Source organism: Camelus dromedarius, chromosome 7, assembly GCF_036321535.1.
Source record: "Camelus dromedarius isolate mCamDro1 chromosome 7, mCamDro1.pat, whole genome shotgun sequence".
Lineage (NCBI taxonomy): Eukaryota > Metazoa > Chordata > Mammalia > Artiodactyla > Camelidae > Camelus > Camelus dromedarius.
This window is the reverse complement of record NC_087442.1, coordinates 49495160-49517043: the sequence shown is the minus strand read 5'-3', so window position 1 is coordinate 49517043 and position 21884 is coordinate 49495160. Positions and strand designations below refer to the sequence as shown.

Below are 21884 nucleotides of genomic sequence, written 5' to 3'. Positions count from 1 at the left end.
TAATTTCTATCATGTGTGGCTTTTCAGAGCATAAGCTTTGTTTCAGGTGCCAATGATTGAGCTGTGCTGAATGTGCTTGGAAAAGGCCCACATTCATTCAGGAAACTCTAGTTGAACTAGATCCATATGTAGCAAAAAAAAAAAAAAAATGTAGCCTGCTGGTTGGAGGTAGTTTTCTGGCTTCCAGCATTATCACATATGATTTTTGTTTTTGATGTGCTGCAGAACAGAAAGTAATTTTGGAACAAAACTCTGGGATTCGTTTTTTTCTTAGTTAGCATTTTCTGAGAGCTTACTACTTTAACCATTATGTTGTAAGATGATAAGCATTTTGCATGCATTGACTAATTTGATGCTAATAAAAATCTTCTGAGGAAGGTGGTATTATCTCTATTTTTTTACGGTTTGGAGTGGTTAATGAACTTGTCCAAGTTTGAACAGCTTGTAAGTGGAAGTGGTGGTTTTCAAGGTCTCTGAAGTCAATGAAAATAAATAAGGTATTACTGCACTAAACTTTGGTGATACCATAAGCCAAAGCTACCACCTAAAAGAATGGGATATGTGAGAGGAGAATCTGTCCAACGACTGGTTCTTTGAAATCTCTGTTAAAAGCTTATTAGAAAGTCAGACAGTTTCTCCAAATCCTAGGGTTATCGAAGCCTCTAGGTACAAACTATTGGTGTAATGTTTAAGCAATTAGTGGTAGTCATTCTGTCTTGGGACAACTTATTTTGATAGGGATAATTTATTAATAAAACTTGTAACACATTCCTAATTTTACCTCTAACTTCACCTTTTCTTTCTTCCTCTCTTACCCAAGTAGAGCTCTTTCTTTGTACAATTTGGAGAAGTCCTTTCTCTATGAAATCCATGCTGCTCAAATTACCGTATGGTGAAAAAAGATTCTGTTTGCTTATGCTTTATTTCCTGTCTGTCATAAAGCGATACTTTTATAAAATGCATTAGAAAAGAATTACTAGAATAGAGTTACAAAACTTGTGCAAAATAAAAAACTCAATTTTTTTTTATTAGATTCAACAGATAAAAAATAATTCTAAACAGATTGCTATAAAAGTTTCTAAATGCCTGCTTGTGTTTACCTTGTGGATTGGGAACACTGTGTGGACCACCATGGTTCCACAGGCTGCACTTCCAGTAGCAGTGTTCTAGACCAGTGGTTCTTGATATGGTTGAATTTAAATCTGCCATCTTGTTAGTAGTTTTATATTTGTCCCATTTCAGTTTTTGGTGTTTTTATTTGTTTGTCTGTCTTGGTTTCTTTTTTCCTCTTTCTCTCTTTTTCTTCTTTCCTTTGGATTGAATATTTTTTTTGATTGTTTCATTTTATTTCCACTATTGGCTTGTTAGTTGTACCTCTTTATTTTTTATTCATTTCTCTAGCATTTACACTTACAAATACTTATCACAGTCTGCCTGGAGGTAATATTACACTACTTCATGTATTATACAAGAGTCGTACAGCGGTTTATTTACAACCCTCTCCTCCCATTCATCATGCTTTTGTTGTCATCCGTTTGACTTTTACATGTGCCATAAACCCCACGACAGATTTTTATTATTTTTGCTTTAGTCAATTATCTTTTTTAAGGGAAAGGAAATAAGAAAAAGTCTCTTATAAGTACCTTCATTATTATTACTTATAACTCTTTATTTCTTTGTGTCAGTGTGTCATTCCAAGTTTTCATCTAGTATTGGGCTGTTTTTCCTGAATGAATTCCTTTACCATTTTTGATAACTCAGGTCTGATGGCAATACAGTACCTCGGCTGTTATTTTTCTGAAAAAGCTTTATTTTATCTTTTAAATATACTTTTCCTAGTATAGAATCCTGGGTTGACTTTTTTTCCCTTTGAAATCTTTGATGTCATTTCATTGTCTCTTTTGTGTCTGTGTATATGTATATTTGTATTAAAGTATAGTCAGTTTACAGTGTTGTGTCAGTTTCTGGTGTACAGCATAATGCTTCAGTCATACATGAACATATGTATATTCATTTTCATATTCTTTTTCCCCATAAGTTACTACAAGATATTGAATATAGTTCCCTCTGCTATACAGTATGAGCTTGTTGTTTTTCTAGTTTATGTATACTAGTTAGTATATGCAAATCTCAAACTCCCAATTTATCCCTTCTCACCCCCTTGCCTACTGGTAATCATAAGGGTTTTTTCTATATGTGAGTCTTTCTATTTTGTGAATAAGTTTGTCTTTTTTTTCTTTTTTGATTGCATGTATGAGTGATATCATATGGTATTTGTCTTTCTTTTTCTGGCTTACTTTATTTAGAATGACATTTTCCAGGCCATCTATGTTGCTGCAAATGGCATTATTTTATTATTTTTATGGCAGAGTAGGATTCCATTGTATAAATATACCACAACTTCTTTATCCAGTCATCTATTGATGGACATTTAGGTTGCTTCTATGTCTTGGCTATTGTAAATAGTGCTGCTATGAACATTGGGGTGCATGTATCTTTTTGAATTAGAATTTTCTCTGGATATATTCCCAGGAGTGAGATTGCTGGATCATAGGGTAAGTCTATTTTTAGTCTTTTGAGGAATCTCTACACTGTTTCCCATAATGGCTGCACCAAACTACATTCCCACCAGCAGTGTTGGAGGGTTCCCTTTTCTCCACACCCTCTCCAAAGTTTATTGTTTGTGGACTTTTGAATGATGGCCATTCATACCTGACTGGTGTGAGGTGATACCTCATTGTAGTTTTGATTTGCATTTCTTTGATAACTAGAGATATTGAGCATCTTTTTATGTGCCTATTGGCCACTTGTAGGTCTTCATTGGAGAATTGCTTGTTTAGTTCTTCTGCCCATTTTTGGATTGGGTTGTTTGTTTTTTTCTTATTAAGTTGTATGAGCTGTTTATATATTCTAGAAATTAAACCCTTGGGAGTCTCATCTTTTGCAAATATTTTCTCCCATTCTGTAGGTTGTCTTTTTGTTTTGTTTATGATTTCCTTTGCTGTGCAAAAGCTTATAAGTTTAATTAGGTCCCATTTGTTTATTTTTGCTTTTATTTCTATTTCCTGGGTAGACTGCCCTAGGAGAACATTGCTAAGGTTTATGTCAGAGAATGTCTTGCCGATGTTTTCTTCTAAGAGGTTTATAGTGTCTTAGCTTATATTTAAGTCTTTAAGCCATTTTGAGTTTATTTTTGTGTATGATGTGAGGGCGTATTCTTACTTCATTGAATTACATGCAGCTGTCCAGTTTTCACAATACCATTTGCTGAAGAGATCGTCTTTACTCCATTGTATATTCTTGCCTCTTTTGGCAAATACTAATTGTCCAAAAATCTGTGGGTTTATTTCTGGGCTCTCTGTTCTCTTCCACTGAGTCATCTCTGTTTTTGTACCAATACCATGCTGTTTTGATTACTGTAGTTCCATAGTATTGTCTCAAGTCTGGGAGGATTATTCCTCCAGCTTTATTCTTTTTCTTCAGTATTGCTTGGCAGTTCTGGGTCTTTTATGATTCCATATAAATTTTAGGATTATTTATTCTAGTTCTGTGAAAAATGTCCTGGGTAATTTGATAGGGGTCACATTAAATGTGTAGATTGCTTTGGGTAGTATGACCATTTTAACAATATTAATTCTTCCAATCCAAGAACATGGGATATCTTTCCATTTATTTAAGTCATCTTTAATTTCCTTAGTCAGTGTTTTATAGTTCTCCAGATACAAGTTCTTCACTTCCTTGGTTAGATTTATTCCTAAGTTTTTCATTTTTTGGATGTGATTTTAAAAGGGATTGTTTTTCACTTTCCTTTTCTGATATTTCATTGTTAGTATAAAGAAATGCCACTGATTTCTGTATGTTAATCTTGTATCCTGCTACCTTGCTGAATTATTTTATCAGCTTCAGTATTGTGTGGAGCCTTTAGGGTTTTCTATATATAGTATCATGTCAACTGCATATAATGACAATTTTACTTCTTCTCTTCCAATTTGGATCCCTTTTATTTCTTTTCTTGACTAATTGCTATGGCTAGGACTTCCAATACTATATTGAATAGAAGTGGTGAGAACGGATATCCTTGACTTGTTACAGATTTTAGTGGGAGGGCTTTCAACTTTTCACTGTTGTATATTATGCTGGCTGTGGGTTTGTCATAAATAGCTTTTATTATGTTGAGATATGTTCCCTCTGTACTCTTTTTGGTTAGAGTTTTTATCATAAATGGGGGTTGAATTTTATCAGGTGCTTTCTCTGCATCTGTTGAGATGATCCTGTGATTTTTGTCCTTTCTCTGGTTGATGTGGTATATAACGTTGATCGATTTGCATATGTTGAACCATCCTTGTGTCCCTAGGATGGACCCAACTTGATCATGGTTTATGATCTTTTTTATGTGTTCTTGGATTCTGTTTGCTAATATTTTGTCGAGAATTTTTGGATCTATGTTCATCAATGTTATTGACCAATGGTTTTCTTTTTTGGTAGTGTCTTTGTCTAGCTTTGGTATCAGGATGATGGTGGCTTCATAAAATGAATTTGGGAGTATTCCTTCTTCAGTTTTTTGAAAGAGTCTGAAAAGGATCAGAAAGAACTCTTCTTTCTATGTTTGATAAAATTCCCCAGTGAATCCATCTGGTCCTGGACTTTTCTTTGCTGGGAGGTTTTTTATTTCTGATTCTATTTCATTTCTAGTGATTCATCTCTTGAAATGATCTATTTCTTCTTGATTCAGTTTTGGTGGACTGTGTGTTCCTAGAAACGTGTCCATTTCTTCTAAGTTTTCTGTAGTATTCTCTTACGACTTTTTGTATTACTGTGGTATTGGTTGTAATTTCTCCATTTTCATTTCTTATTTTGTTTGTGTCCTCTCTCTTTTCTTCTTGGTGAGCTTGGCCAGAGGTTTGCCAATTTTATTTACTCTTTAAAAATACCAGCTTTTGGTTTGATTGAATTTTTCTATTGCTTCTTAAATCTCTAGTTTATTTGTTCCCTCCCTGATTTTTTTTTTATTTATTTCCTTCTGCTGACTTTGTTTTGTTTCTTCTTTTTCTAATTCTTTTAGGTGGTAGGGTAGGTTGCTTATTTGAGATTGTCCTTGTTTTTTGAGGAAGGCTGTATCACTACAGATGTCCCTCTTAGGACTGCTTTTGCTGCATCCCATAGATTTTGGGTGGTTATATTTTCATTGTCGTTTGTCTCAAGGTATTTTTTGAAATTCCTCCTTTGATTTTATCTTTGGCCCATTGACTTTTTAGTAGCATGTTGTTTAGTCTCCATGCAGCTGTTTTTTTTTTTTTTCTTATATGTTTTCCTGTGATTGATTTCTAGTTTTATGCCATTGTGGTCAGAGAAGATACTTGAAATAATTTCTATCCACTTAAATTAGTTGAGGCTTCTTTTGTGCCCGAGTATGTGGTCTGTTCTAGAGAATGTTCCATGAGCATTTGAAAAGAATGTATATTCTGTTTTTTGGGGATGTGATGTCCCAAAAATATCAACCAAGTTCAACTGTACTATTGTGCCATTTAGTATCTCTGTTGCCTTATTCATTTTCTATCCGGAAGACCTGTCCAGTGATGTTAGTGGATTGTTAAAGTCTGATAATATTATGGTATTCGCACTGATTTCTCTCTTTATGTCTGTCAGAATTCGTTTTATATATTTAGGTGCTCCTATATTGGGCACATACATGTTAACGATTGTAATATCCTCATCTTGTATTGCTCCTTTGATCATTATATAGTGTCGCCCTCTATCTTTCTTTATGGCTTTTGTTTTAAAGTCTATTTTGTCTGAGATGAGTATTGCTACTCCCACTTTCTTGTTGTTTCCATTTGCATGAAATTTCTTTTTCCATACTCTCACTTTCAATCTATGTGTGTCCTTCACTGTAAAGTGGGTCTCTTGTGGGCAGCATATTGTAGATTTTTGTTTTATTATCCAATCTACCACTCTGTGTCTTTTGATTGGAGCATTCAGTCCAGTGACATTTACAATCTTCACTTCCATTCCACATTTACCTTACATTATGTTATGTCTGTATTACCAGTCTGGCCCCTGGAGTCATTAGAACATATGGTTATGGCTTTAGTCCTACTCTGCGTCACTTCTGTATTTATTATCTGTAATTATTGATAGATGTGTGTTTTTTGCCATTTTGAACTTCATTTTCCATTGTTTTGTATTTCCTCTTTGTTCCTTTTTGTTTTTCTTTTTGTGGTTTGATAATCTTCTTTTGTATTAGCTTGGTTTCTTTTTGGGTTTTGTGACTCTCTTGTGTGCCTTTATGTGTGGTTACCCTGTTTTTCAAGTATGTTAACCCATTACTGTATCTGTTTGCTTTAGACTGGTAGTCTTGTAGGCTCAAACACATCCTAAAAAGAAAGAAGAAAACAAAAATAAAAAAAAAATTAAGAAGAGAGAGGGGAAAAAAAATCTATAGTTTCTTGCTCCCCTCTCCCACCTTTTATGATTTTGATGTCCTTTTTTATTTTACATCTTCATATTTAGTCTGTTATTATCTCTTCAATATTTCTTCTGTCTCGTTTTCTCCTTTTCCTCCTTCCAAGAATCTAGTTATATCTGTGTTAGACAATGCAGGTTACTTGATTGTCTTGTGAACTGAGCTCCCAAATACCCCCCAAATCAATATTTATCAATATTTTTCTTTTTATTAGGTTAGGGGCATGATTTTTTGCATATTCCTTTATTCTACACAGTAGATTAAATTGTTCTTAGTCTGTGTTCAAAAACTGCTGAAGGGCCATGCGTTATTTATTACAAAAAGCCTATGAATTCATGTGCACATCCAGCATTGTCCATAAGCTGAATATATCTATTACATGTCAGAAATATTAGGCTACATTTTCAAATGCATGTAGGTATTGCTGCAGTTAGTATACCTCAAATTAATTTAAAACCTTACTTATTTATAACTTTCAACACTATACATTAACTCTGATAACAAAATTTAATAGTGCAATAAAACTCTGTATAGTGCTGTGAAAATTTTAAAAATTTACTTGAACTGTTAGCCTGAGCATCCTTGCTCTAGTCTTATTTTCAGGAAGAGGTGAGAATACTTTATAAATTATGCATACCTGGTGTAGTCACACTTTCCAAGTGCCCCACCCTAAAAAAATCTTTTAGGCCATGATTGTTGCACTTAAGGAACCAACCCAGCTGGTTCCTTGGAGATACATTTTTGCCTTTTCTGCCTTAGAATTTTCAAACTGTATAAAACATGGGTCACTCTGGACAGCAGGACTTATGCACTGGCAGTCCAGGAGCCAAATATAGCACATAAGCAGGTTTCTTTTGGCCTAGCTGTGAATTTTTTTAAGTGAATTCTTGTCAATATTTAAGATTGAAAAATTGTACCTAGCTCTGTACCGCCATTCCACATTAACCTTACATTATGTCTGTATTACCAGTCTGGCCCCTGGAGTCGTTAGAATATATGGTTGTGGCTTTAGTCCTACTCTGCGTCACTTCTGTATGCAAGTTTCTCCAGGCTCATTTTTGATACTTTGTCCCTGTCCATGGACTCTACTTGTCTGTATCAGTCATTAATCCCTTTAAAACCAAGAAAATTCTTTACATCTAGTTAACATTTAAATTATACCTGCTATATATCTGAGGAAGTATTTTAGGGAAAAAATTGCTGTTGTTATTGCTATTTCTTAAATCATAAATTATACAACAATGTGTATTATCCAATAACATGTCTATCCATGGACAGTTCACTTACTTGGGATTCTCATTATTTTGTGCAGTGTGTGTCACTTTTATTTTTATATCTATTTTTATTTGACCATTCTTAGAGTAAACAATTTAAAAAAAAACAAAGAAAAAAACTGAAGGCCACTAGGTGCTTACCCAAAAGGTTTGCAGAAGCCCAGAGACTTTTGATTAAGGCAGGACACTCAGGAAACATCTTTATTTCTTGCAAAATCCTGACCATGGATTTTGGGTCATTTTAATTCATGCTCCTAATTAATAGTGAAATAAAAAACTGTGAAAACAGTAGTTTTTGAAATGTTATACCCAGGTCTCAGATGCTCAGAATCTCTTCTAAAGGAAGTGAACATTTGGAAGGGAGGATGTACTCAGAAACAGCACTTCCGTGTGTCTGCTTAACACAATGAGTCATGGCTTCTCAGAAACCTCAGGTTATCCATGGACTCCCAGCCTGCCATATGTACAGGGACAAACCCAGCATCCTCTTGAACAACCTCTCCTCAAGGATCTGGTTTGTAATAGGTAGAAATTGTCTGTTTCTTTCTTTTTTTTTCTTTTTGGTATAGATGCCAATGATCATATGATATCCCTTGATCTTTTATTTTGCCACTGATACTGTATAATTATTTATTTTTTGAGATTAAAAGAAATTGCAGTCCCTTTCTTTGATATCTTAAGGAAAGATAAGTTGAAATTGGAGCAAAAGAATGGGAAGAACTGTGAAAGGTTTTTCCTGGCACTGTCTGTAACATCTATGAAACTTAAGAAACTGAAAAGAGCAGAACAGAACTTAAAAATAAGTCTATATTAGTGCCGATTCTGTTCAGTGGACAGAATTGTTTGGATAAACTTGGGAAAAGAATAACATTGATAAAAATTATTCTTGGTTATATTCCAAATAAAAAGCAAGAGACAAAGCACAACATGAAAGTAACAATGAAAATACAAAGTGTTTTCCTCGCTGTTCCCTCTCTCACCTCTCCTCCATTGTCCTCAGCTTTTCTCTCTGCTTTCTCATTTTGCTTGTCCTTCTTTCTTTATTTCCCTTTTATTCTTGCCATATTCCATACAGGATGTGAAGCAGCTTTTAAAACAGACAAACATGAACTATATGTGTGTGTGTCTTTTAAAGTAGATGTTGTAATCATTCAAAAGTGAAAATACAATGATCCAGGAATGAGATTATCGTGGAAAGTGTGTGCTAGAGTATCTACTGCTTTTACTAGAGATGGACCAGATTTGGCTTTGAGAGTTCTCCAGGCCAGTATAAGGAAAACAGCACTGTTATTTATCAGCTTCTAGGTGTTTCTGGGGCTGAATGTCTCAATCTTGGCATTACTGACATGTTGGCCAGATAATTCTTTGTATACTGTCCAGTTGCACTGTAGAATCTTTAGCAGAATTCCTGACTTCTACCCAACAGACACCAGAAGCACACCTGTCCCCTCCTCTGCCTTGACAACCAAAAATGTCTCCAGAAATACCAAACGGCCTGTGGGGGACAAAACCACCCCCACTGGAAGCTTCTGCTTTAGAATAATAGCAAGCAAATGACAAGACTCAGGAAAAAGCCCCGCTATTCTAGATACAACTTGGGGTATTTGAATTTCATGCATAGTTTAGCAACTTTTCATGATAGAAGTTCAGTACCTTTAAAGATAAAACATTCATGTATGTCTTAGCTGATTTATTTCATTAGGAAAATCTTTGATTCTGCAAATGTGCTGTCTTTTAAGAAAATTATTTAGTTTTTAGACTTTGATTTTACTAGCAAAAAAATCAATATGTGTTAAGAGCTCATAATCTTTTTTCTGGCTTCTCATTCCAGCTCCACTAATTACTAGCTGAATAACTTCTTTAAATTTCGTATACAAAACTGCTTAATAATAGCATCTATGTCAGTGGTTATTGTAAGAATTGTATGCGTTAATATAGGCAAAGAGCTTTGCATAGTGACTGAATCTTAATAAAGTACTCTTTAATTATGAGATGACAACTATTATTGTCATTATTATTTAGAAATAGTAAAGACCAGAGCTTTATAGAGTAGGGGAATAAATAATACTAATAAAACTGAAAATCTTAAGTGTCCATGTTAGTTTTCTATTACTTTCGCTGTATATTTCCTGAATTACACTCTTCTATGACCTCACATGAACACGATCGCATTTCTACCACTGATGTTCCATAAGTCATGTTTGATTTATCAGTCCTTCTTATTATCCCTCATTCTTTTTCACTACTACTAGGAGAGATGGCAACATGATGTTCTTCTTTCAGATGTGGATAGTATTGTCTGGTTGCTGAATTTTTACAATTAGATGGGTAACTAGTGCTTTCCTGGCCCTTGCTCTCCCTCCTATACTGTTCTTCCAAGTCTCCATCGAGAGAGCACCTTCCTAATTATTTTAGGAGCTTCATATTATGACTAATATGAATAATTGCTATCTACTCCTGAATTGCTGGTCTTTTCCCCTTATTTCCTGTTCTTTGCTTTGCTTTTTTTTTTTTTTTTAAATCAGTGAGTTCTTCTGGCCTCCGCTGATTATTCTGGGGTTTTCACATTGCTGATTGCTCTGGATTCTGTGAGGTCCATAATGAAGTGGAGAATGTGTGTCTTCCCTAACATTACGGTTTTTCAAGTTGATACCAAAATGTTTTACTTCAGTTTCTTTTTTTCCCCAGAATTTAAAACATATTTCCTGTTTTAGTTTTTCCTTACAGCTTTCTCTGTCATTGCACCCCTTTCTACCCTACTAAACAGACATGACTCTCTGGGAGTATGGGCGAGGAGGATCTCAGTAGCAGAATCTCTCCTGTCTTCAGAATTGTGCCTTCTCCTCTATTAACTAAATCTTCCTTATGGACCAAGCTTGTATAATTCTCTACCCTAACACATATTTCCATCATCTCTCACCACATTTGCTTGATTCCTCACACAGAAAGACTTTTTGCAGGACAGGTTCACCTAACATTTCTGGACACATTTTGGGACAGATGTTAGGTCCAGACCTTCCTACATACTTATAAAGTGATTTGAACTTTTGCAGGACTTTTCCAGATTGATAGATTTTAATTCTGACAACAAAAGCAAGACCTCTGAAGACAGTTACTCAGCAGACTACTACAACTGCCTTCATGTTTTGTACATTAGTTATATGGTAAGAAATAGTTGGAAGTTGAAAGCATGCTGTTATTTAGAATAGTACGTAAGCAAAAGCTTGGTGCACATTCCAGATAAATTCAGAGGCGGGCAGGAAGCTGTCTATTGCCATGTTAATTCTACAGTACTCTTATATACCACTACCTGTGTATGTAGCATATCCCTGCGGACTTCTGCTCAGGATCCTGACTAGACTCTTCCCTGTCATCCAACAGAGTAAATTCCTGACCTTGAACATGGGAAACAGAATTACCCATGTGATAAATAGGCTTGCTCTTTTTTCTCCTAATTACACTGATCTCTAAAACTAATATTATCAGTTTCTTTGAGTTTGAAAAGCCTCCTTTCAGTTTTAAAATTCTGTTTCTTCAAGATCAACTTATTATTAGATGCAGTCTCTTTAGGTAATTGCTCAGTCTCTCAGCTTCCTCTCTCAAGATAGCATTTGGGTCCTCTGGATATTCAGGTTTCCATGGCAACCTTCCTAGTCCACATGATTGTTCCTGATTTTCCAGCATTTGTAGATGGAAGTCAGCAGCTGAATTTCTCCTGGTTTCTGATTTCATTGCAAATGGAGCTTGGTGGGGTTCGCAGGCTCTGAATGCCTCACCTCGGCTCTCCCTGGGCTAGGGTCTTCCTGAGCTTTTGCTGTGAGCCCCACCTGACCCCAACCATAGTTACTCCATTGTAGGGGCTCTCCCATAGCATACCCTTGGAGGACTGTGGGAACTGGAGGCTTCCATTTGCACCACCCAGGACATAAAAATATCTTAGGAATGCTTCAGTCTGAACTTTCATTTACCTTTCACACAACTCCATAGACTTTTTAAAGTGGTGCCCACAGTTTAGTGTAGACATGGACTACAAAAGTCCTAAGTGGAAATGAGAGCAAAGCTTGCTTATTATTTTGTCAATTTACCTACCACATTTTCCTCTCTCTGTGGTTTGCTCACTTATTCTTTGCTTTTCCTGCTTCTGTCACACCTGTTCAGTTTGCCTTTCTCCAGTACCTCGTAAACATAAAGGGTAGCTTTTGGCTTTTTCTTCCTGTCATCACATCCTATTTATAGGCTAGGTCAGCAAGCCCTGTGCCTGGGTGTCATAGGTTGAAAGAGTCTCTTCTCTTAACTGTCATTCAGAGAGGCAGTGACAGTGTTGTCTTGATGCTATCACTAACATAGGACTATAATCTGAGACCACCATGCTTGGTTCTTAATATGTAAAGGAATTTGCAAAAAATCCTCTTTCACCACAAAATCTGGGTTTCTATGTGTATTGATGCAAAATTGTATTTTGAATGAGTTTCTTTACATTTCTTCTATATCAGTCCTAATCTCCTTTTCAGCTCGTATACCATTGCCCCATAACAATGCATGCGTGCACACACACACATGGGTGCATACACTTATCAGAGAAAAGAATGAATTCATGGGCAGACCAAGGGGAAGTATATGTAGTACGTGGGAAAAAAAGAAGGGTGAAAACATTGTCTTTTTCAAATGATAGTAGTTCTGGTTTTAAGAATTTGCCTTACATGCCTTAATAACTTTAGCAAGATCTTAGCAGCCAGCTAGTGAGGTCAACAGGATTGCTTTCTGCTCCTCTGCCATTTCTTTCCCCTTTCCTGGCCTAATCTGTTACAATTTACATTATCTTACATGTCCAGAGCCAGCTCTGCTCCACTCTCCTAATATCTCCACCTTCAACTTCCAAATGCTAGAGCACCTGTCTTCTTATAGTTCTAAGCCCTTCTGGTCTCTCCTTGCACCATTATTGTAATGCCATCTCAGCTTCTTAATCCTGGTTATGTACATCTGTCAGGGATAAATTTTTCTCACTCTTTTCCGTTCCTTTCCAGCCACTCAGTATCCCGTTTCAGGCCAGGAATCACTGTCAATTGATGGAGTCAGACATTTTCTTACCTAGAGTTCTTCCCCACTTTCAGGAAGTCTTGCACAGTTGAAATTAGAGCTCTCACAGGAAGGTGACCTTCTAGACACTGTCACTAATATAGGGAAAGATTTTTGGCAATCTCTCCAACCAATAAGAGGGACATAGCGGGAGAACAAATACTTTTTGCCATTAAGAATGGCAGGAAGTGGATTTGGGAGTCTCTACTAGTGACAGGGATTATAGGAGGGGGAGTTCATGAGCCCTGAATCCTTTTTTTCTTTTTCCGTTGGAACTCTTATTAAATTGTAACATGCGGAATACATGTGGATAGCTTTTGGTAGCTAATTTTGGGGTCTAATGGCCCTGAAATACCATTTGGAACACAATGGCTTGGGGAAATATGCTTATAAATTGACTTATAAGCAAGTTTCTGGAATATAAACTTGCTATGGACTGAATTGTGTTCCTCCAAAATTCGTATGTTGAAGCCCTAACCCCTGATGTGATTGACTTTCATAGGGCAGTTAGGAGGTAATTAAGGTTAAATGAGGCCATAAGGGTGGGGTTCTAATTTAAAAGGGTTGGTGGCCTTATAAGAAGAGGAAAAGAGAGATCTGTCTCTCTCCACATGCATTCACTGAGGAAAGGCCATGCCAGGACATGGTGAGACGGCAACCATCTGCAAGCTGGGAGGAGAACTGAACCAGAAATTGAATTGGCTGGTGCCTTGACCTTGGATTTCTAGCCACCAGAACTGTCAGAAGTAAATTCTTGTTGTTTAAGCCACCCAGTCTGTTGTATTTTGTTGTGGCAGGTCAGGCTAACACAAACCTGTTCATACATTCAGAATTAAATATAGTTACTCATTTATGAATGGTTTATATCTGCAATACTTACTACTATTACCATTTAGTTGTAAGTTAAATGTACATAAAACATATGTTGAAGTAGTATTTAGAGAAAAATTTTTTTTACGTTTAAATACAAGCAAATAAATGAATGATAAATTCTATAGATTCCAAAATAGGACCTGTTTAAGGATAAGTCTACACTGGATGTGGTCAAAACTTCAAGCATCCATTGAGCATCTATGTGCCCAACACACTTTCCACCAATAACCCTATCTTTATTATATAATAAAAGTAATTCCCATACTATAATTCTTAGCCCCCAGTACATAGTAGATACCTAATAAATGCTAGCTGAATGTAAAAATTAATCTTGATTAGTAGAGGTTTATACATCAAAATTAATGGCACAAACACAGAGTATTACCTCTAAAGAATGCTTCTAGGGAGAAAGAACTATATAGACAGGAAGGTATATATGAAAGTTATTTGTGGCTATCTAATGCCGCATAATATTATGGTTAAAGAAACATTGTTCTCAGCTGTTGGAATATTTTTCTAATCAAGTTATAGTATTTATAACTTTTTGGAAGAAAATTTTCTACTATTGTTTAAAGAAAAAACACTTTATTTAAGAAAACTTACAGTGATTTCCAAAATCAAGTAAAAAGGGGTTTGGAATTATATGTTGTTCTGAGTCACCTGTGAAGTCTTTTGGGATTTATTGATTTGTTTTATGTTTGCTTGCCTTCACAATAATTTAAAATCTGATGAATGAGGACTTTGCATGGCACCTGTAGCTCCATAATGGTTGAAAATTGGTTTAAAAGTATTCAACACAATGTAAATGTTGATTTTTATTTTTCAACTTAAGCAACCATCTTCCTCAAGGATATATCCTCTTGAAGCTCAAATAACTACTTATTTATAGTGATTCAGTAAAAAATAACACTTTCAGTCCAGAGGGAAAATGATTAGTTTCCAGTGTTCATTCATTGATTCCTTTACTTGTTAGCTGATAGTGTTGGTCATGATGATGTTGACTATGAAATGGGCTGAATGTTCTTACAAAGCAAGTGTTATTTCAGGGATATGGAAGAAAGACATGTTGTCAGGGTTAGAGGTCTGTGTGAGGGTCCTCAGACCAGTTGAGTGGTCTCTCTAAGCTATAGTGTGCTCACTCAGTAGCAAGCTCATTCAGGAATCAGCCTCAGCTATGTGCTAGGCATTACAAAATGGGTGTAACAGCAACCAGAACAGTAGTGGCTAACAGTTGCCTATCACTTACTCATTTAATCCTCACCAAAATCATATGCAGATGGTACTTTTAAAAGTTGCTATTTCATAGGTAAGGGAACCAAGGCACAGGGATGCTAATTAATTGATTGCCCAATGTCACTCACTTTTTAGTGGTGAAGCCATAATTTCACCTGGATGGTTTGATTCCAGAACCTTCTCTCTTCATACTTTGCTGTTGTTGAGAGGATCTTAATATTCTATACATTTATGTATTTTTTTATTGTTCTTGACAGAATTTACAGTTTTAAGGCTTTCATGAGAAATAGCATTTGAAAATGCTTAGGGAAACCGCTTAGTGCATTGTGAAGGTGTGTTATTATTATTTATTGTATTTGCTCCCTCTCATTAGGCCTCTTTAATTCTTATTTTTTTTAAAAAAATATTTTTTGTGTGTGTAGGATTTCCCTTCTTTGACTCTTTGAGAAGTCTTGATATTTGCCCAGTCACAAAATTTTTATTGCATTTCCTAGTACTCCAAGTAATGAATGTGTCCTAAAATTAGAGATATCTGCCATTTGATACTGTTATTTTTTATATAATGGAATATTTAATGCATAAAAATATGTAACATATGACAATTATAAGTCACTACTATTGTACTTTTCTTGTCCTTGTTGTATGTTTTCTTACTGCATGCACAAAAAAAAGTAAACAGCCCTTTATAAAGGTAAATTTAAAATATTGGTTTATGCTTTGTTTTGATAATGTTCTGTAGTATAGAAGCAACTATGTATTTTAATGGCCTATCTCATTTTAATAATATCAGTTTGCCCTAAAACTAGCCGCCAAACCGTATTAAATGTTAGAAATTTTAAGCTTCTACTTTGAAAATTGAATCACTCCTTGCAGTTGAGTGTTGGGCATGCTTTAAGTGTGAGGACCACACACTCTTGCATTCATTCAGACAACCTGAACTGCTACTTCTTACTCGCTGACTGCGACTGCTCCCTGGCTAATAATTGTCTTTGGCTCCCTGTAAACCTGCAGCCAGGAAAGTATTTGAATTTTCCCCCTCTAGCACTTGCAAATCCGATTTTTATGTATAGCTAAGTGCTCTTAGCTTTTACTCTATCTACTACTGGGGCCTGGTTTCTAGCAAGCCTGTAACTACGCCAGATTCGGCCTATGTAATGCTGTTTGTAATGAGCAATCTAAACAGGGAATGGCAGTGAGGCATGGCAGGAATGTGTTTCCATTGGAGAAGTCAGTGTAGAGAAAAAGTACAAGCAAAGCCGTGTCCAGAAGGTCTTTTCAGCTGGCCAGGGCGGAAGACTCATGTTATTGTACATAGGCTGTTACCCTGCCAGCCCTTCCTCACAAATTTGCTTTCTCTCTCTCCCCGTCTCAACTCCCCTCCTCCTCCCTCCCTCTTTCATCTCCTCCTTCTCCTGTCCTCTCCCTCTCTTTCTGCGGGCTGCTGACTGTTTGCTCAGGTGGACAGTGACACCATTTGGAATGAGCTGCACTCGTCCGGTGCTGCACGCATGGCTGTTGGCTGTGTCATCGAGCTGGCTTCCAAAGTGGCCTCAGGAGAGCTGAAGGTGAGGTCTGGGTTGCATTAAGTGTGGGAAATCCAGAGAAGAAGCTGAAACAGAGATGTTGTTGTTTGGGAATTGTGGGGAGTGTGGTGTGGTAATAAAAGGAGTGGGGTGGAGGGGAGGGGCAGGGAGATGGCCGCTGAGGTGTGATCATAAGTAGTCTATAGGTAGGTAGTAGCTGATCCTGCTCGTGGGCCGTCCTCTCCTTGGGGGAACTCTGGTCAGGGCACTGTGGTGTATTTTTAAGATCATAGAATGGTGAGTAAAGCTATGGTCCAGGTTAAAAACACCCAGTATATACATATCTGTCATACCCTCCTGGGATTCTCCTTTGAAGCGACATACAAATTATGATTACTGAGTACTAAGTATAAGCTCAGAATACCACCCAGAGAGAGGGCGGGGAGGGGGGTAGAAAGGTAAATATCAGATGGGAAGGATTGGGAGGAAGAAGGAAATTGTTGATTAGAAGGGTAATGATCCAGAGTATGTTTTTCCATGAAAGAACTTAAAAAATGAGCTATGCTTTATTGTTCTTTTCTTTTTATGGTCTCTTCTTTTCTACATCATGTGAAAAGAACAATGTCCAAACCCCAGTGTTTCCCAGTCTAAACAATTTATAAAAGCCAGAGACCTGACAGACATTGACATTTTATTTGGTATTTTAACAGTGCTATTTAAAGGTATACCATGTGCATATTGAATGCAGTTGCCCCAATAAACTTTTCTGGTGCTAACATGGCTTTTTAATGCACTAGTTCACACACTTCATAATGAAATCTAGGCAGTGGTTATTTTGGTATTTTTAGCAATTGTGGGGCTTAGGGGAAATATATTGTAATGAACAATATTGGCTCTGTGGGTTTTGTTAATCTAAAATAAAATCTAATTAGGATTATTTTTCTTTCTGTCTCATGAATTTTATTCAGTTACACCTGACTGTTTCACTTGTGATTAAAAATGCAGGGTAGGAGTGTGCACTTCATAATGCATTGTCTGTCCCAGAAGTCTTTGCTCTAACTCTTTTAAGTCAGAACCTACAGAAATATAATTTTGATAAGGTGGGCTATATTTAAAAATATATATGTATAGATAGGTAGGTAGATAAATGGATCTATATTTTTATGCCTCATGTAAAGTTGACATGACATGATCAGCATCAGGACATTAATTGCTCATCTCAGGAGATTTATGAGGCCATTAATGTGTTGCTTAATATTAAGTCTTTACCTTTGGTAATGAGCTATTGAAAAGAAGAAAGGAATCAGCCCTAGGAGAGGTTTTGGCTCTTACTTCAGGAATAATTCTTTCTGTTTGAGTATGTCACTTGTAGAATAAATTGACATTTAAAAAAATATTCAAGAGTCTTATTTTCAAAAAAGTTCAAATGACAAACAACAGCCAGGCCACAATATTATAATTTTTAAAAGATTATTCTGGCACAGGCCTACTTGATAACAGATCAGAATGATAGCATTTCACAGTTTCTAATTGTTCTGATTTTGTTGACGTTTAATCAGTAATTCAGAAACCTCAAGTAGAATGACCACAAATTACACTCAAGATCATCATTGCTATTAGCCTCACAGAGTGCACCATTGCCAAATGTATATATGAAGAGTGTTGAACAAAAACCTAATTCTATTTTTTAGGAGGTAGTCATTTAAAATAGCAATTACAAACAAAGTGTCAACAGCGTATGGTATGGACGTGCTGCTGACCACCAGCTGTACTAACATCGGCTATTTATGTTAAGAACAAGGATTCATATAAATGCTTTTTCTCCTCTTGGTTGAGAAATCAGCAGGTATGGTTAAAAAAGAAAAAAGAAGGATAGGGAAAAAGAGCCAGCATAAGAATCGAGAAACGTAGTCCAGGCTCTGCCACTTAAATGCTGTGTCATTTGTGGCAAATCACTTAACTTCTCTGGGCTTCAGTTTTTTGTTCTGCAAAATCAGCAAGGTAGAATTGATAATGTTGAAGGTTGTGCGTGGTTTTGACATTCTGAGCTATTTGCGAATGAAAAGTGGACCTGATTCTCAGTACATACTGTGGCATACCAAATAGTAGATATCCCAAAACTAATTCAACTTACTTTGGTGAATATTCCAGATTTTGCAATCTTTATCATTGTTTATCTTTCTCATTGTTAAGCCCAAAGTGAAAGTCCAAGACAGGACCATAACAAAGGCACGAGGGTTGATGAGCCAAGAGTGAACCCCTTGGTTGCTAATAATTTGGGGAGGCCTACAGAATGCCACAGTAGATAGCCATGTTTAAGCACCTCTAGCCAAAATATTACTGAGTGTCGACCTGTCCCAGACTCTATTATGACAGGGCGGGTACCCTGCTGGCCAGGAGCATTAACACTCATGGCTGTGGAGTCACTTCCTTCAGATGTAGGAAGAAAATAGGGAAGCTTATTTGAGGACACTGGTAAGTTACCCTCTGATAAGAGATGTGAAAAAAGAAAACTTTAGTGTTTTGTTTTTCGTTTTCTGCATCCACATTCAATTCTTACATGTTCTACCCCACTCCCCCTATAAATCTGTAAATTAAGGAAACAACATTGCCATATTGAAAGAGATTGCACTAATTTTGCTTGGAAAACAGAGAAGAATTAAAAGCTCTATTTCACATAGGGTGGGCCTGGTTGGAGTGGTGAACTGAGAGCTAAGAGATAGCTAGAAGGAGGTCGCTGAACTCATACGGGATGGGGACCTAGGAGATAAGAAATGTGCACAAAAAAGGAAAATGCCACAGACAGATCTGATTACCTGGAATTTTTGCTTGATGTTGAGCTTTATCATGACCACTCCCCCAACTTTTGGCAGGTTTGTCCTTTCTTCACCTGAGGATACTGATTGGCTGAAGGAATTAGAATAATCCAGGCAGAGGGAATGGGTCTCATGTTAATACTTAAATTGACCGTGTGCAGCAAACTACAGCAGTAAATAGGTGTATTTTTGGCACAGCACGGACATGCTCAGTGGATTTCAGTGGAAATTATAGGAACTTTAAGTTTTCCAGGTTTTTATTAAGATATTTAAAAACCCACACAAATGGAAATTTCTCAAACCTGCAGATACCCTAATTGACTATTTCTCTGATTCTAGAACTAAGGAACATAAATATTCTGAAAATGTGGAAATGTTTGTTGTATTGGAAACTATAAGTGGAAGAATATATATCTTAGAATGGTTTTATTACTCTAAAGGGCATTTAAGAAAGTATGTCTAGAAATAGAAATATCTCTAAAAGATGATTTTTTTCAGATTATAAATGGTTCAATACTTGGCTTAAAAAATAGTGTGAAATATCAGGTACACCTTAAATATACAGAATTTTATTTGTCAATTATACCTTATAATAGCTGAAAAAATGATTGAACACTTATCAAGCTTTACTGTAAGGGCTCCCTTTGATGCTATTTTTGTAGTGCTATAATTTCATCATAAAAAAAGTAAAAGTTGCTTTCTGGAAATTTTTGTCAGAAAGAACCTCCTCCTTATTATCTGAACAATGGGTGGATTTCTTTAACATTTGAATGGATACTGTGATGCCTTATTGCTGACAATACCTGCCATTCATTGAGTATCTACTCTAAGCTGGGCAGTTTGCATATAATTTGTCATTATTCCCATAATGGTCTTTGAAGTAAGTACCACCAGTAGGATACGAGCTCAGAGACATCAAATAACTTCTTAAGATCCCTCAGAAAGTTTAATAAATGGCAAAGCCTGTATATATCACAATCCTCTGTTCTCTTTCAACTACTTTATGAGGAATTTGTTGTGGAAGTAGCACAAGTATTTAAGTAAAAAGGGGTTAAAGTGATTTCTTTCAAATAGTCTAGATCCTCTCCTTTTTGTTACTGTAAAACATTTAATACATACCAAAAGACAAGAAGTTACATTAATAACTTATATATAACTTATAAAGCAAATAATAAACACCTGTGAGCCCTTTGTCCAACATAAGAGATATTACTTTGCTAACCCTATAAAGTTCTCTCAGTACTTATCTCATTCCTGTCCTTTGACCTATAGGTAATCATTAATGTGTTGTATTTTTAAAATTATTCCTTTTCCTTTCTTTAATAGTTTTAACCATATGTTTTATACCTTTATAAAATGGAATCTTATTTAATGTGTTGTTCCTCAGATTTCTCTCCCCAAACTTAAAATCATGTTATGAGGCTTTATCCACATGAATTTACTTAACTGTGATTTATTCATTTTCATCATTTCATCACTATCAAGTATTCCCTTGTACATCATAATTTGTTTATTCAGTCTTCTGTTGGGCATTTAGTTGTTTCCAGGTTTTTGCTCTTTTAAACTATGCTGCTGTGAACACTCTTAAAACATGCCTGCTCTTTCACTGTGGCATAACTAAGAGTAAAATGGTAAGCTCCTAGGATAGAAACATAGTACATTCGGTGAGTAATACAGGGTAGAATTCCAAAGTCGTTTTGGCACAATGACATCAGCAAAAAATGGCAGTTTAAAACCTCTGAAAATTCTTTTCTCCATAGAATCAGTGACAAAACTGGCAAAATGTACAGGATTAAGATTTTTAAAACTCTGGAAAGTAACCAAAAGCTTGCAGCAACTCAGGGGAAGCATATATTCAAAACAAAACTGTCTAAGTCTTGGTAAAAACAGTGAGCTTTGTGATGTTTTAATTCACCCTATTCTCATCTTAACCTTTCCAGTTCCGCAGTAGCTTTAACAAATAACAGCCTGCATTCCCAGTGAAAACCAGTAACTTGGCAATCTCCAGACAGGGCATAATGGGGTTGGAGCTTCTTCAAAGCTTCCTTCCCAGAGAATTGCCAATATTTGGCCTGTCTGGTGCTTCAGTACAAGACCCTACTTGCAAAACTGTCTTTATTTCACCTGACTTGGAGTATACCTGATGTGAAAAGCCTTTTCTCAGAAGTATTTCTTGAAAAAATTAAAAGTAATTGATTAACTTCGTGGCTGCCTAAAGTTGAAGACGACAATTAAGAGAACAATTAACCACAAGCTTCAAGGAAAACTGAGGAATGAGATATGCATAAGGACTATGAAAAACCCCATCAAACTCCTAAGATTCTAGAAGGCCGAGTGCATGATTGCACTGTGCGCATACTCAGGGCAGTGTTCACACTCAGGAAAAAAGACCTAGAAGGCCCTTAGCTCTCTTCTCAAGCTGACTTGGAGGCTCTGCTCAAACAGGAAGTGAAAGCTAATGTAGAGTTGTCAACTCCCTGGCTGAGTATTGAAAGAGTGTCCAAAACACATGTTCGGGGCCCCTTAAAAAAGGCTTGGAACTATTGGTTTCAGGCATTTAAGGAAATCTCTGTCCATCCATTAACTGACCACTCAGTCAACCAAGCAAAGGCGTCAGTGCTGCACT

The 21884-nt window shown here is 36.2% G+C and overlaps 1 protein-coding gene across 1 annotated transcript in view; it reads left to right on the top strand.

Moving 5' to 3' along the window:
• HDAC9 (histone deacetylase 9) overlaps nt 1-21884 on the top strand; it is a 682621-nt gene that overhangs the window by 485990 nt on the left and 174747 nt on the right. The window contains exon 18 of the mRNA XM_064487516.1: nt 16377-16484. Within this exon, the coding sequence (XP_064343586.1) occupies nt 16377-16484 (108 nt within the window). The remainder of the gene's footprint in view (nt 1-16376; nt 16485-21884) is intronic.